Here is a 14154-nt window from a genome sequence, read left to right on the forward strand (position 1 = left end):
GTGGGGACTCTGTACCTCCCCACTTTGTCACGGATGTTTTTAGTAAGAGTCACAGACAGGCCGCAGGCTTCAATTAATTTTTCTTTATTGCCCATGACCTGTCTGGACTTTTACTAAAAATATCCATGACAAAATCTTAGCCTTAATCATACTGTAAGAGTGGTTAATAAAGCTGTATACAGTTGCTTTTTAAATCTATGGAAGAGTGGACTTTTTAAAAAAACATGTATTACAAAAATAAATAGTTCTTTAAACATAAGATTGGACTGCCATTATTCTGAGGCAACCATGTCTCTTAAGTTCCAGGCTCATCATCTTAGTGTCTAATCACACAAATGGTCCGATTGTTTCATGATAATAATCAGGAGTAGCCAATTATAGACGTATCTGTGTGCAAGAACAGTATCTTATTCAGAATAAATCGGGCACCTTATTTTTGTTTTTTCCCCCACCAAAAACCTCTGAAAAATGTCTGGGTTTTGAAAAATCCAATATCTGTATTTTTCCAGGGTTCTACTCGGACTTTGTCCCTGCTTGAATTCTCTGGACGCAGCTCCCTGCTCAGAGACCCCACAGACCTCCTCAGCGTGCCTGCGCAGGGAAGGTTAAATTGCCCCGTTGGTGGCTGCTGCCGCTGCACAGTGAGGGAGTGAGACAGGCAGGGAGCAAGACAGGCAGGGAGCCTGCTAAGACAATCAGTTGCTGCACAGATAGGCTACAGGGAACAAGAGGCTGCACTCAGGAGTACTGGCCCCCCTCCTGACCAGCTCCCCCAAGAATGTAAGGCACCTCCCTCCCCCAAGATAAAAACAGCCATACTGGGTCAGACCAAAGGTCCATCTAGCCCAGTATCCAGTCTTCTGATAAGGGCCAATGCCAGATGCTTCAGAGGAAATGAATGGAAGAGGCAATTACCTACTGATCCATGCCGAGTCATCCACTCCCAGCTTCTGGCAGTCAGAGGCTAGGGACACCTAAAGCATGGGGTTGCATCCTTGACCATTTTGGCTAATAACCATTGATGGCCCTATCCTCCACTAACTTATCTAATGCTTTTTTTAACCTTGTTATAGCGGCTAGCAACAAGTTCCACAGTTTGATTGTGCATTATGTGAAGAAGTAAATTGCCTTTGTTTATTTTAGACCATAAGTGCCCCTGTGAATAGCTGGGCCTGGAAACCCCCTCCCTGTGCCTGCTCCTTCCCATGACTGCCCAGGCACTCCCTTTCCCTGTAATAGCCCTTGTGAGTAGGTAGGCCCGGGAATGCATCACCACCTGGAGGGGAGCCCCAGGCCACAGAATCTCTTCCACTTCACTTGCCAGACAGAGCCTGCTCCTGCCCAGAAACAGGTCACTCCAATCCCCCTGTGGCCTGGTGGAGCAGAGCTGAGGAGCTCATGATGCAAGGAGGAGAGTAGTGGCAGCCCCCCCACTGCTGATAGGTGGGTGTATCAGTGTCAGGCAACCAGCAGGAGGGCAGTACTAGCCTAGTGGTTGGAAAAAGTTTCAGGCCTAGTGGTCAGGCATCAGGACCAAAATGTTAAAACCTGAGACTAGGGTCAGAGGCAGAGGCTGGAGCCACGTGTCAAACCAGAGATCAGGAGCTGGAGGAAGCAGGAGAGCAGGTAAAGAAGGGTTCAAGATAGTGGCAGGACAGAGGCAAGGCTGAATGCAAGGCAGGAAGATAATACAGAAGCAGTCACATGGGCAGACATGAGCACTGAGCAGCCAGCGAACTGCTAGTGGCCCAAAAGCTAGCCTACTGGCCTCTCCAACCAATAAGGAAATGGGGTCAGTCAGGCAGCCTGCAGCAGCCCAGCTGTACTGATGAGGTTGCCTAGAGACTCTCTCTGCTGCAGGCCCTGATTGCTGACATTCAGTGACTGGGATCTGCTCTCTACTGGCACCCGGCCCCTGTGCCCCCAGCTGTGACAGGAATAATGATGATTTTGGGATAGAGGTTTTGTTCAAGTACTATTTTTGGTCTGTTCTTTCTGGTGTTCATCAGGTGATAGCAACCCATTTTCGGGGGAAGCTTCTCAGACACAGTTAAGATCCCATTTCATGCTAAAATTTGTTGAAAATGAAAAACTGCATCTGAATGTCTACACTGCAATTAAACAGTCTCTTAGTCTGAGTCAACTGACACAGGCTATATTGCAACGTAGACATACCTCAAGAGGCTTCAGTGACTTAAAGAACAACATCTGTAAACTGCACATCCGACCACGTCATATTTGAAGTGTCCTTGCAGTTTTCCTTTTAAATTTCTCGAAGTATTAAAATAAGATGCCTAAACAAATTGTGTTTCGATCTAACAGTCATTTAATGGACATTAGAAAAAAGTATCTGTTACTTCAGCGTAGTGAACTATATATATATGCTCCACTTCAAGTGAGATGAGGTTACAAAAAATGCCTGTATTCCCATTCCATATCACTTCATCTCAATTCACTTATGTATATAGCACAGTCAATACCTGAGAAGACTAACAATCATCATGGTCTATACAGCATTCCCAGAGCTATTTAAAATTCAAGACAAATTAAGGCAAACTGGTATTATATTCATACTTTTCTATATCCAATAGAAAGTTCTTGTTATTACTTATATTTGGGGTCTTTTGACAAGAGCTAAATTGTGACCTTTCTTCCAAAAGAACTTCTCACAGTTTGATCTCTCTGTTCCAAAGATGCAACTCTTTCTAGCATATCATACCAACATCAGGTTTGGTACCTCAATGTTCAATAAACACAAATTATAGTACTAACTGGGGCAATTGCTAAAGAATATCTTACTAACTTTGAGTTCAGCACAGTGCCATCAATTACACAATTATTTAAATGCATATGCTTTAAAATAGTCCTAATATAATTTGTATTACATTTTTAAAAAGCTGTACAGAGCTCTGAAATCTGGCCAAATCTTGAAATTTCAGTATAAATGTGGCTCACCTCGTCTTGCCCTCTCATTTCATTACACACCACTTTGTTCAATATGCAAGCTAGCTAAAGCATTCATCAAGAGAATAAAACATAGTTCAATTAGATTCACCTTTCAAATTTAAAACAAATGACAGCATAATCTAGCACAAAACCCAGGGCATGCAGCTCCTAGTTCTATGCCTGATTTGCCACAGACTTGCTGTGTGGCCTTGGATAAACCACTTAACCTCCCTTTCTGTGTTTTCTCCTCTGTAAAACAGGGATAATTATATACGGTGTTCTCTTTCTGTCTCTGAGAGAAGGACCATTAGGATTAATTATCTAATATTTGGAAACTACTATGAAAATGAAAAATGCTAGCTCTGTGCTATTATGTAAATTGACCTTAAGGTTTTGCACTCTTACTTGGTTCTTTTCTCCACATGATTTTGCTAATCAGTAGCATCTGAGGCTTAAAATTCATTCCTCTACCTTGCTGAAAAAGCAGAAATAAAATTTCAAGAAATTGCTGTGATTTCCCTTTCTCTTTTCCAACTGTAATTCCCACAAAATAAATCATCAGAATTTAAAAAACATTTTGAGCAGCACTATTCATTTCTAATAGAAATTGCTAGGTATTACTTACAGTATATAGTGTCAGACATGCATAATACTTTATAAACACACAGTGTACTTGAACATAAGCTGCAGCTGAATAGCTCACAGCATAATATGCACAGATGGAAAACAAACAAAAAGGAGAGTACAAGGCCAGTTTGCAGAATCTTAGACAATTAAGGGAAGGCTGGATGAAAAGTTGGTTTCAAGCCAAGATGTTGGAGCGGAGAATGGTTGCCACAAAGGAGGATGTTTGTTCTAAGCATAGAGAGCAGCATGACAAAAAGTCATACATTTATAGGTCAAAAAGTTAAAACTCAATATCTGTTATAAAAATATAACACTCTGCATAAGGATCTGTCTGCGTTTTGATACTACGTACAGTCAACAAAACAGGGCTATTTACCATAAAAGGGGAAATATAACAATCACTGGAAAAAGCAATTTATCAATTATTTTTTATAATTTACAATGGGCTTTGTTTTTCTAAAGGTTTACCTTTGCATGATCAATGCGACTAGAAAGCTCTTTAGATGCAAATCCACCAAAAATGAGGCTATGTATGGCTCCTATTCTTGCGCATGCCAGCATGGTATATACTGTCTGTGGAATCATGGGCATGTAGATGACAACACAATCTCCTTTCTTCACACCGTATTTCACCATAACATCAGCTAACTTGGAGACCTGTATAAGCAACGTTTTCAAGTTAACGATAAAGAAATGTATAAAGCAAGCACCTCAGTAAACAGATTAATTGCTTTTCCAATTTAGGTGGCATCTCACAAAAAAGAACACAGTCAATATCTAGACAATAACTGGACAACATACTTGACCATTTTATCATTGATCTTGACATAAATTAGTGGTACAGTTAACTTAAAAATTAATGCTGCTTTTCACTTTAAGCCACAGGAATGCTACACAAAATTAAAGATCCAGTATAAGGTCAATGAATTTAGTCCAGATGAGAAGAAAAATAGAGAATACAGCATGATCTTCTGTAAAGATGAAAAAAATGATCAAAATATATTGGCATTTTGGCTTTACAAAGTAGAGAAACCAAGAGAAAAGATTTTTTTCAAATACTCGAGCCATTTCATTTAATTAGCTACTCATATTGCTAGTACAATTAACTAAAAAAATTCTATGTAAGACATACAAAATAAGAACATTTGCAGGACAGGTTTATTTTACTAAACTAAACAAATATGAAAAAAGCCCGGAAAATATCCGAACTGTTCATAATCCAAGTTTCATTAAAACATAGCAAAGTGGGGCACAAGTCAATAGAGAAGATACCAAATATTTTCCCAATTTTCTGTATTCTCTAATTTCTAAGTCCTCTGGGTAAGAGTTCTTCCACATTGTGCCTGCCCAAACGTCCCTGTGATCCATTTAATTTCAGAGATTACTTTTTCCTCTCACCTCCAGATTATTTAGGCATGTAGACAGGTTTAACAGACTGAGCATGAGACTGAAACTCATGCCCTCCTGAAATCTAATTCTGACCCTGCCAATGACTTGTATGGTCATGAGCAAATTATTTACCCTCGTGAGGCACATAGTTAGTACAGAGAGATTATAGTAAGGATTTATTAATGTTTACACAATTCTTTGTATAAAAACCCCCACTAAGTGCTAGGTATTCATATCCCCAGGTACAAAGATCATTGAAAATAAACGTATGCCAAAAACTGTCATGATCACCTATCAGTGCCATTACCAAGTTCCTAATTAATATAATATGCTAACCAGGAACAGGTAGGTATCTTTATCTTGGTTTATTGATTTTTATTTTATTTTTTTGGTTAACTTCAGTGGTTAATCTTGAAAGGAATGTCTCCATCATTCTAGAAATAACTAACTCCACACCATTAATACACTGTGAAAATCTGAGATGCACTACTGAAGAGCAATGCAGTCGTTGGCACTGATAAATGTATGACAACTGGTAAGAACATAATGGCTATATTGGCTCAGACCAATGGTCCATCTAGCCCAGTATCTTGTTTTCCGATCAGAGCCAGTGCCTGATGCTTCAAACAGAACAGAGCAATTATCTAATGATTCATCCCCTGTCATCCAGTCCCAGCAGTCAGAGGTTTAGGGACAGCCACAGCATGAGGCTGAGTCCCCTAATCATCGTGGCTAATAAGTTCATGGAGGATAGAGCCATTTATGGACCTATCTAATTCTTTTTGGAAACCAGTTATACTTTCGGCCTTCACAATATCCCCTGTGATGAGTACTACAGGTTGACTGCGTATTGTGTGAAATACTTCCTTTTTGTTTTAAACCTGCTGCCTATTAATTTCACTGGCTGATCCTTGGTTCTTGAGCCTTACAAAGGGATAAATATCATTACCCTATTCACTTTCTCTACAGTATTCATGATTGTATAGACCTCTATCATATTCTCCCCACCCCTGCCTTAGTCATCTCTTTTCAAAGTTGAACAGTCCCAGCCTCTTTTTTAATCTCTCCTCATGGAAGTGGTTACATACGCCTAATCATTTTTATTGCCCTTCTTTGTACCTTTTCCAATTCTAATATTTTTTTGAGGTGCGGAGACCAGAACTGCCTGTAGTATTCAAGGTGTGGATGTACCATAGATTTACATAGAGGTCTTAAATATTTTTCTGTCTTATTATCGATCCCTCTGCTAATGATTCCTAACACTAGCAGCTTTTTTGACTGCTACCACACATTTTCAGAGAACTACCCATGATGACTCCAAGATCCTTCTTGAGTGGTAACTGCTAATTTAGTTGTGATTATGTTTTCTAATGTGCAGTATTTTGCATTTACCAACTCTGAATTTCACCTGCCATTTTGCTAGCAAAATAATCTAGTATTCACAGAAGATTTTAGGTGGGACTCATGGGAAAAGTAATTATAGGTGGAGTTGTCTAATACTTTCCATTACCTATAGCGTTTTCAGTTGCTTACAACTCTGCCAAACAGGGATAATACCACCAACTCACCTCACAGGAGTTTTGTGAAGATTAATCCTTGTCATCAACCCCAGAGAAGCACTCATTCTCTGGGAATGAGCACTATAAAGCAGACCAAGAGGCAATTAATGACATTTAATTAATAATTCTGTATTCAAGGCGGGGGTTAGGTGGTGTGGATATACATAAATATAGGGCTACACGCTGAACGAGAGGTTTCAGAGTAGCAGCCATGTTAATCTCTATTCGCAAAAAGAAAAGGAGTACTAGTGGCACCTTAGAGACTAACCAATTTATTTGAGCATAAGTTGCATCCGATGAAGTGAGCTGTAGCTCAGAAAAGCTTATGCTCAAATAAATTGGTTAGTCTCTAAGGTGCCACTAGTACTCCTTTTCTTTTTACACTGAATGAGGAGAATAAAGAAAAAAGTCAGCTAATTATCCATTCAGTAAGCACAATGCATCCTGAAGTATGGATTCTGTGCACAATAAAGCCTGTGATCTTGTCATTAAATACTACTGTAATGCACACACAACCTTAATTCCAGCATTTCCTACCTTTTGAGTGCTTGACTTTTCAAGCTTATAAGTCTTCCAAAATAGATTTTTATGTGTAAAAAAATTACAATCTAGGTGGTTTGGGACCTTTATTGGAGCATTGTAAAGCACAAACCTATCATGAGGAGAAGGGGGCATGTTGTAGCAGGAATCCCACCATATTTGCTACATGTACCCAGTTATGTCTGTTCTGCACCCTCCGGAGAGAGGACTGTCACTGAAGGCAGTAGACTAGTAGAGTACCTGTATGCCTCAGCCATACTATGGCTGGTCCCTGAGCTGGTGCACAGTAGCACAACTGCGAGGACACTCTTTGCTCCCTCTCTCTCATCCCCCACAAACACAGCCAGAATTTAGGTCACAATATCCACAGAAGCATTTTACTTGATTGCAGAAGCCTAGAAAAATGCAGAATACTATGGAGAAGGCTTATTTGGCTCTGAAGACTGATACGGCAATCCTGAAACATTCAAGCAATCACTCTTTTATAAAGAAAAAAATAACTGGGTAAAATGACATTCACTTGTTAAAAGTTCTGAAGTTTTCCCTTATGGTACAGTATTTTGTCATTTATGGTTTATATTAAGTCAGTATACTTATCACTCCAAATTTTATAGCTACTATTTTCCTCCCTCCACCCTATTTATCTGCTTTTCTTAGGATTTTAAGATTGATCTACTGCTTTAATGCATTTGACATTTTACTAATAAAAATAACTGGGGACTAAGGATGCAATCCAGGTAGGTGCATAAGTACCTAATCCCCATTTTTAGGCACGACTGTGATCCACAAATCTTCTGCCTCAGCTGCCACCTGACCCTGTAGGCACCTAAACTCACAGGATACCTAAGTTTTTTCCTCTGGCCATTTGTACTGCAGCCTCACTCTAGTCACCCAGCCACCTAAAACGTGCCTGAGCATGCACATTACAGCCTCATGATAAGAATCTGGGCACCTATTGCCTGACTAAGCTTCATAGCAATTCACAACCTGGGAAAAATAGGCATTCATCCTCTGTGACATTATCTGATTAAAATGTGACCATGCAAAATCATTGTTGCTACCACTGTTATATAATTGCAACGAATCTTATACAAAGTGTGATGGGTGGCCAGAAAGGGTTAAGCATCCTGCAGGATAAATGACCCAGATTCAACCTTTAGAGACACATTAGAAAAGTATGTAAATGGTAATTAGTGCCAGTCTATGGTAGATAGGCAAGAACTTTGAAGTGCAAACATGTATTGTTAGAGAATTAGAGGTGATACTAATTGTATGTGTTTACTTATACCTTGTTAGATAGTAGCCATGTAAAAGACAGATCCTGTCTGTCACTATAGCTATTGATTCAGAGATCAAAAGGGAATATTAATATTTAGATTAATCTTGTGTGCAATAATGTCATTGTCTGTATGTCTCTTTAAAGCTTGTGACAGACTGCCTAATGCAGGGGTAGGCAAAGTTTTTGGCTTGAGGGCCACATCCGGGAATAGAAATTGTATGGCAGGCCAGGAAAGCTCACAAAATTGGGGTTGGGGTATTGGAGGGGGTGAGGGCTCTGGTTTGGGGTGTGGGCTCTGGGGTGGGGATGAGGCATTTGGGGTACAGGAGGATGCTCTGGGCTGGGATCAAGGTGTTTGGAAAAAGGGGAAGGGGGGGGAAGAGGCTCAGGTGTGCAGGCTCCAAGCAGCACTTACCTCAAGTGGCTCCCGGAAGCAGTGGCATGTCCCTTCTCTGGCTCCTACAGAGAGGCGGGGCCAGGCAGCTCTGCACACTGCCCAATCTGCAGGCACTGCCCCTGCAGCTCCCATTGGAGCACCGGAGGGGGCCATTGAAGCACACAGGAGCCGGAGCTGGGCCATGCCATGGCTTCCAAGAGCCGCGTGGTGCAGCCCCTGACCCAGCACCAGAGCAGGGAAAACCCCAGACCCCGCTCCCAAGTAGGAGCTCACGGGCGAATTTGATCCGGACCATAGGCCCTAGTTTGCCCACCCCAGGCCTAATGGATAAATTGCCTTAAGTTAATTTGTGTAGCTAATTACCAGTGATGCTTAGGAAATAGGTCTACTTCAAAATCTCCATAGTTGCCTATTGTTCGCCAAAGGACTCCAACCTGTCAAAGGAAGCCTGGAACTGTATAAAGATGCTCCCCGTCCTTTTTATCTCAGATTTGTTTGCTGCTCGAAGCAAGGGAAGCTTAAATTGTAAGAATGAGATCTCTGGTCCTAATCCAGATTCACCCTGAATATGAACATTGGACTATAACGTATGGACCAATTCTGAAAACTCTTAGCAACTACAAAGCTCACCATCTCTATTATGAATCTAATCTTAGAACTGTACTCATATCTGTATGTATACTGATCTTTTAACCAATACTCACTTTTATTTTTTAATAAATTTTAGCTTAGTTAATAAAAATTGGCTGTAAGTATATATTTCGGTAAGATCTGAAATATTCATTAACCTGGGAAGTAATGTGTCCAATTCTTTGGGATTGGTACAACCTTCTTATACAATGAATATTATGTTCAGTAATCCTAGTCATATTTGACTTGGGTGTCTGGGTGGAGGCCTAAGGCTGCGTTACTTTAAGGGAACTATGTTGTTGGCTTCTGGGTAACCAAAGAGGTATTCTAGAAGTGGTTTTGTGCTCATTTAGAAAATCTAAGTATTGGAATATCCACCAGCTTTGGGGATTGTCTGCCCCATTCTTTGCAGTTCACCCTCATTGAGTGACCTCAGTTGACTCCCCGGGACTCCGGTCACACCCTCCTGGAAGTGGTGAAATACTGGTTTTGTCAGGATCCTCTGTGGGCTAGTCGCTCCTTTCTTGGGGGGCGGGGGAGGGGGGACTGGGAAGGAATTTTTCCCTCACTGCCAGATTGGCCAAGGCAAAGTTGGAGTTTTATGCCTTCCCCACAGTGGATTCTGGGGGCCTTAGTGAGGTGAACATGAAATTGAAATTAGTCTATGATGGTGGATATTCAGAGCAGGTACACCATAGGGAAGGCACAGAGTGATCAGATAAAATGGACCGGTAAAGGATTTAAAGGCAGTATTCTTTAAAGGAGCAGAAACAGGGAGGAGGGGGCTGAGGGTTACTATGACTGGTATTTCGTGGACCAATCCCCCTGAACCCTCATTTGAGTTGGGAGGGGAGAGATTGTGAGGCCACAGCAGCAGGTTGGCTAGGGGCCAGGGCTCAGGGAAGCCCCCGGGTATATATTTAAATTATGGAATTACCTTCAACTTATTTGCTGGGTACCCTCAGACATTTAAAAATAAAGTTGGGACCTAATTAAAACCACATCCAATCTCTCCTGTCCTTCAGGCATAGCCAGACAGACAATGGAGTTCAGATGATGTCCTAAGATTAGGAAATAAAACCTGAACAGAGGCAGCAAGTTTTACATTTCTTAAAGGCATCACTTGATTTTTACATCAAGACAGCAACACTATGAATAAGGCCAGTTTCTAGTGGCACTTTTATCTCTCCCTTATTTTTTTTTTTTCCTTACATCTTCCTATCAGTACCTTAATACTGGGCAGATATTTTTGACTTAGCTTCCAACACCCATGAGATAAAGCTTCTTGTCTTCATTTCCTTCTAATCTTTCCTTCATTTCCATCCCTCACTCTTTTTGATTCGAGATTCTCAATCTCAGTATAAAAATATTCTACTGTTTAATTCATTAATCTTTCCATAGTGAGGCTCTTACCAAATCCTTTTACTAGACTCTAAAATCTTTAGTCTATGGTGCTGGCATCTCTCACTTTAACGACAAGTCACCTTCCAAAATAGGCTTTAAGGGGCTTCCATAGGTTACTACATCTTGCTACTGCTTGGCTGAGACTGAGCCACGCTGTTCCACCTTGTTTTATTAGTTGAAGCTCACCTGCATCACACCAGTAATTGTACTGCTCTTTGTTTTTTGTTTTGCACTACTATTACAATAATAAAAAGTGTCCACTAGCAGATGATCTGCTGGTTTTGAGACTGCTTTAACAGCATCCTTCACTGCAAGATGTGCAATATGGGAAACACAAGGCAGAACGTACACAGACAAGTGTTGGAAATAGAAGTGCTGGCACACACCCTGGCTTGAAGTGGTTTCCATTATATACAATGTTTACTGTTTGGTTCAATGGCTCTCATCACCCCCACTATAAGAATTGTTCTAGCACCCCTGTACATGGAACTTGACTGCTGTTTTATCCAACTTTAAAACAGTGGGTTTTTTTCCTATCATGAAAAGGTCAGAAGATTACAAATGCTGACTTACTTTTTTGCCAAGCCATTTCAGAATATGGATTACCAATTGCATTTGAAGATCATTTAAAAAAAAAAAAAACCCATAACACACAACCACCACTCATCAACCTGGTGTTTCCCAATTCAAACATTGCAAAAGAATTTCCCGGTGGGTGAACAAAAGCCACTACAATAATAAAAGCACTTTCCAGCCACCATTCCGAATCAGTTGGGGAAAACAAGCCCGAACACTTTAATGGTAAATGACAGTAATGATGTTTGCAATGACAAGGAGGTTTGCATTAAACTAGGTACTTTCATCAGACTCTTAAAGTTATGAAAACAGACCTCTTGGCCATGGAAATATCTAACATAGTAAATGCAGAAAACCTGGTAAGTGCAATAAATTCTGATTTTTTGCTAACCACCACATTCCATGGGAGAATGTTACTGGTTTCTCTTCTGACTATGCCAATGTCATGATAGGAAAAAACTCTGTTTTAAGTCAGATAAAACAGCAGTGGTAATTTTTTCATATAACTTAACAGATAATATTCTTCAGGCATTGGGACTGCTACACCTGCCTAAATAACTGGATTATGATGAAGATACAATTCTTAATCTACTGACATGATTTCCATCTGCAATGAAATCTGAGGGTGAAAAACAAACAATTGTGTATGAGTGGAACCAGTACAAGTAGGTTCTGAACTGCCTGATTTTCAGCCAGAGGTCACAAAACTGAATGAATGGAAGGGGCGGGGAGCAAGTCCTGGATCTTAACAAAATGGGGACACAAGAAAAGTGGTATCCAACTCTTTCGAAACTGATTGCTACGCTTCTGATTCTTCCTTATGATCAGGCTAGCATGGAGTGTGTTTTCTCCCTAATGCAGAGAAACCACCATTTTTTATCTAGAATGTGGAGCAAAGTCTTATCTATTTTACCTGTAACAAAAACAAATGTTCTGGCCTGCTATGAACTGAAACCTTCCCAACAACTACCGGAAATTGCTAAACACACAGCACTCCAGCAGATGTCGTCATCCCAATTGCTGTCATCGTAACCTTAAACTGAGAAGCACAGCAACATGGTGAAGATAACAGGTAGGATTTTTTTCAAGTTTTCAAGGCATTTTCAGATGCAGTAATATTGTTTTTGTAATGAGCTCTGACCTGTTAGAAATTAAATAAGCACCTAATGAGGTTTATAAGATGTGTGTGTGTGTGAGCGCGCGCACCCACCCACATACACACACAGGACCCTCGCTAGAACACGTGCCTATATAGCGCAAATTTGCATATAACACGGCCATGAATCCCAAATTTAATTACTTTAATTGGAATTCATTTTACACGCAGTCCCCATGTTAACCCGGTACCAAGCATGGATCCCAAATCCTGCGTCCTAGCGAGGGTCCGGTGTATATTTATGATTTATATACCAAATCTCTTGATTTTTAAGACAGTGAGGTTGGTAACACTGCATAATGGGTTAAAATGGGGAAAGGATTTGTTTTCCATTATAAGTTTGTTATGAAGATATTGTCCTTTGTAAGAAATGTAACAGGAGTAAAATATAATGTAAAATTAAACAAAAAAACAAAAAGATATCATGCATAAAACAGAATATTTCAGGGAAATCAGGTAATATATAACACCCAACTCAACAGCTTCACAAGGCTTAGCAGTAGACTTTAATATACCATAGTTTATAAATACACTTAATCTGACATTCTCTCCTTCACATGATAGAAGAGCATGAAAATGTGTAAATTAGAACACATGCATGAGCTGTACGGAATCCAAAGACAGTATTTAGACAGGACTCTACTACAGGTAGCATTCCATGACCTGCTGACTTCAGAGTGAGTTTGGTTACATACTCTGACTGGTTAACTAGTGCTCCCTGTTAACTGGGTTTGTTAGAAAAAGAGGAGACAATGTGGGGAGAGGAAGTTTAAGTTAATTTGTGCAGCTCTCTAATTCTTTAAAACACTCTTTTTCTCGCCCAAAGCTATAATTAGACCTCGACAGAATACACAGCCACAAACCTAGGAAACTGAACATCTATTTCAGGTTCAAAAAGGTAAAGAGCTGCATTTCAAATGATTTTTCAAAGTAAATTACTGCAAAGGGGGGCACTGGACAGGATTTACACAGGGATATTACATCGTTAAGATAGCTATTTAAACACAAACTAGACATACTTTATCAATAAATGTTGAAGTACATGAATAGCTATGTCACAACACTATAGTTAACCTTTAAATCCTCTGTTGGCTGAAAGTTCTTGAAAGTCAATCAATAAAAATGAAGGGTTTCTGTAGATCTCATTACAGCGTTAGAGAAGTGCTGTGATGTGTATCAATGTTTGCAACTACACGGTTTTTCCTTTCCTAAAGCCAGTAACACAAAACTCAAACTGGACTATTTTAATGTGAGTACATTACACATTTGTAAACATATTCACACATTTCAGAACACTACGCACAATTATGCTGTAAATATCTTTTTTTCCCCATGGAACAATTTCACTATAACAGTGACCTGAATTGCATCTTGGACACTGCAATCATTAAAGACAATGTGGGAGTCTCATTCTACCTCAATGAAGTTTACTTTAGAGTTCAGTACAGGTAAAGATAATTGAACAAAACAAAATGGCTAAAACTAGTACTGGTACAAGAAATCCAGTTTGATTACCAACTGCCGTATAAAAATCTGCTACAGAATTTATTAGACACTAGCATCCACACTGTCGAAGTGTTTTACTCACTTAAATAAATGTACCATAATATTTAAAACCCTTACAATAGAGGTTTTATCAGAGGCTGATTGG

The 14154-nt window shown here is 40.0% G+C and overlaps 1 protein-coding gene across 1 annotated transcript in view; it reads right to left on the minus strand.

The window, feature by feature from the left end:
* Nucleotides 1-14154, minus strand: part of ACSS3 (acyl-CoA synthetase short chain family member 3) — a 130790-nt gene that overhangs the window by 92389 nt on the left and 24247 nt on the right. Inside the window, 1 exon segment of the mRNA XM_077807714.1 lies at nucleotides 4042-4230. Coding sequence (XP_077663840.1) covers nucleotides 4042-4230 — 189 coding nt within the window.

Source organism: Eretmochelys imbricata, chromosome 1 (assembly GCF_965152235.1).
Source record: "Eretmochelys imbricata isolate rEreImb1 chromosome 1, rEreImb1.hap1, whole genome shotgun sequence".
Classification (NCBI taxonomy): Eukaryota; Metazoa; Chordata; order Testudines; family Cheloniidae; genus Eretmochelys; species Eretmochelys imbricata.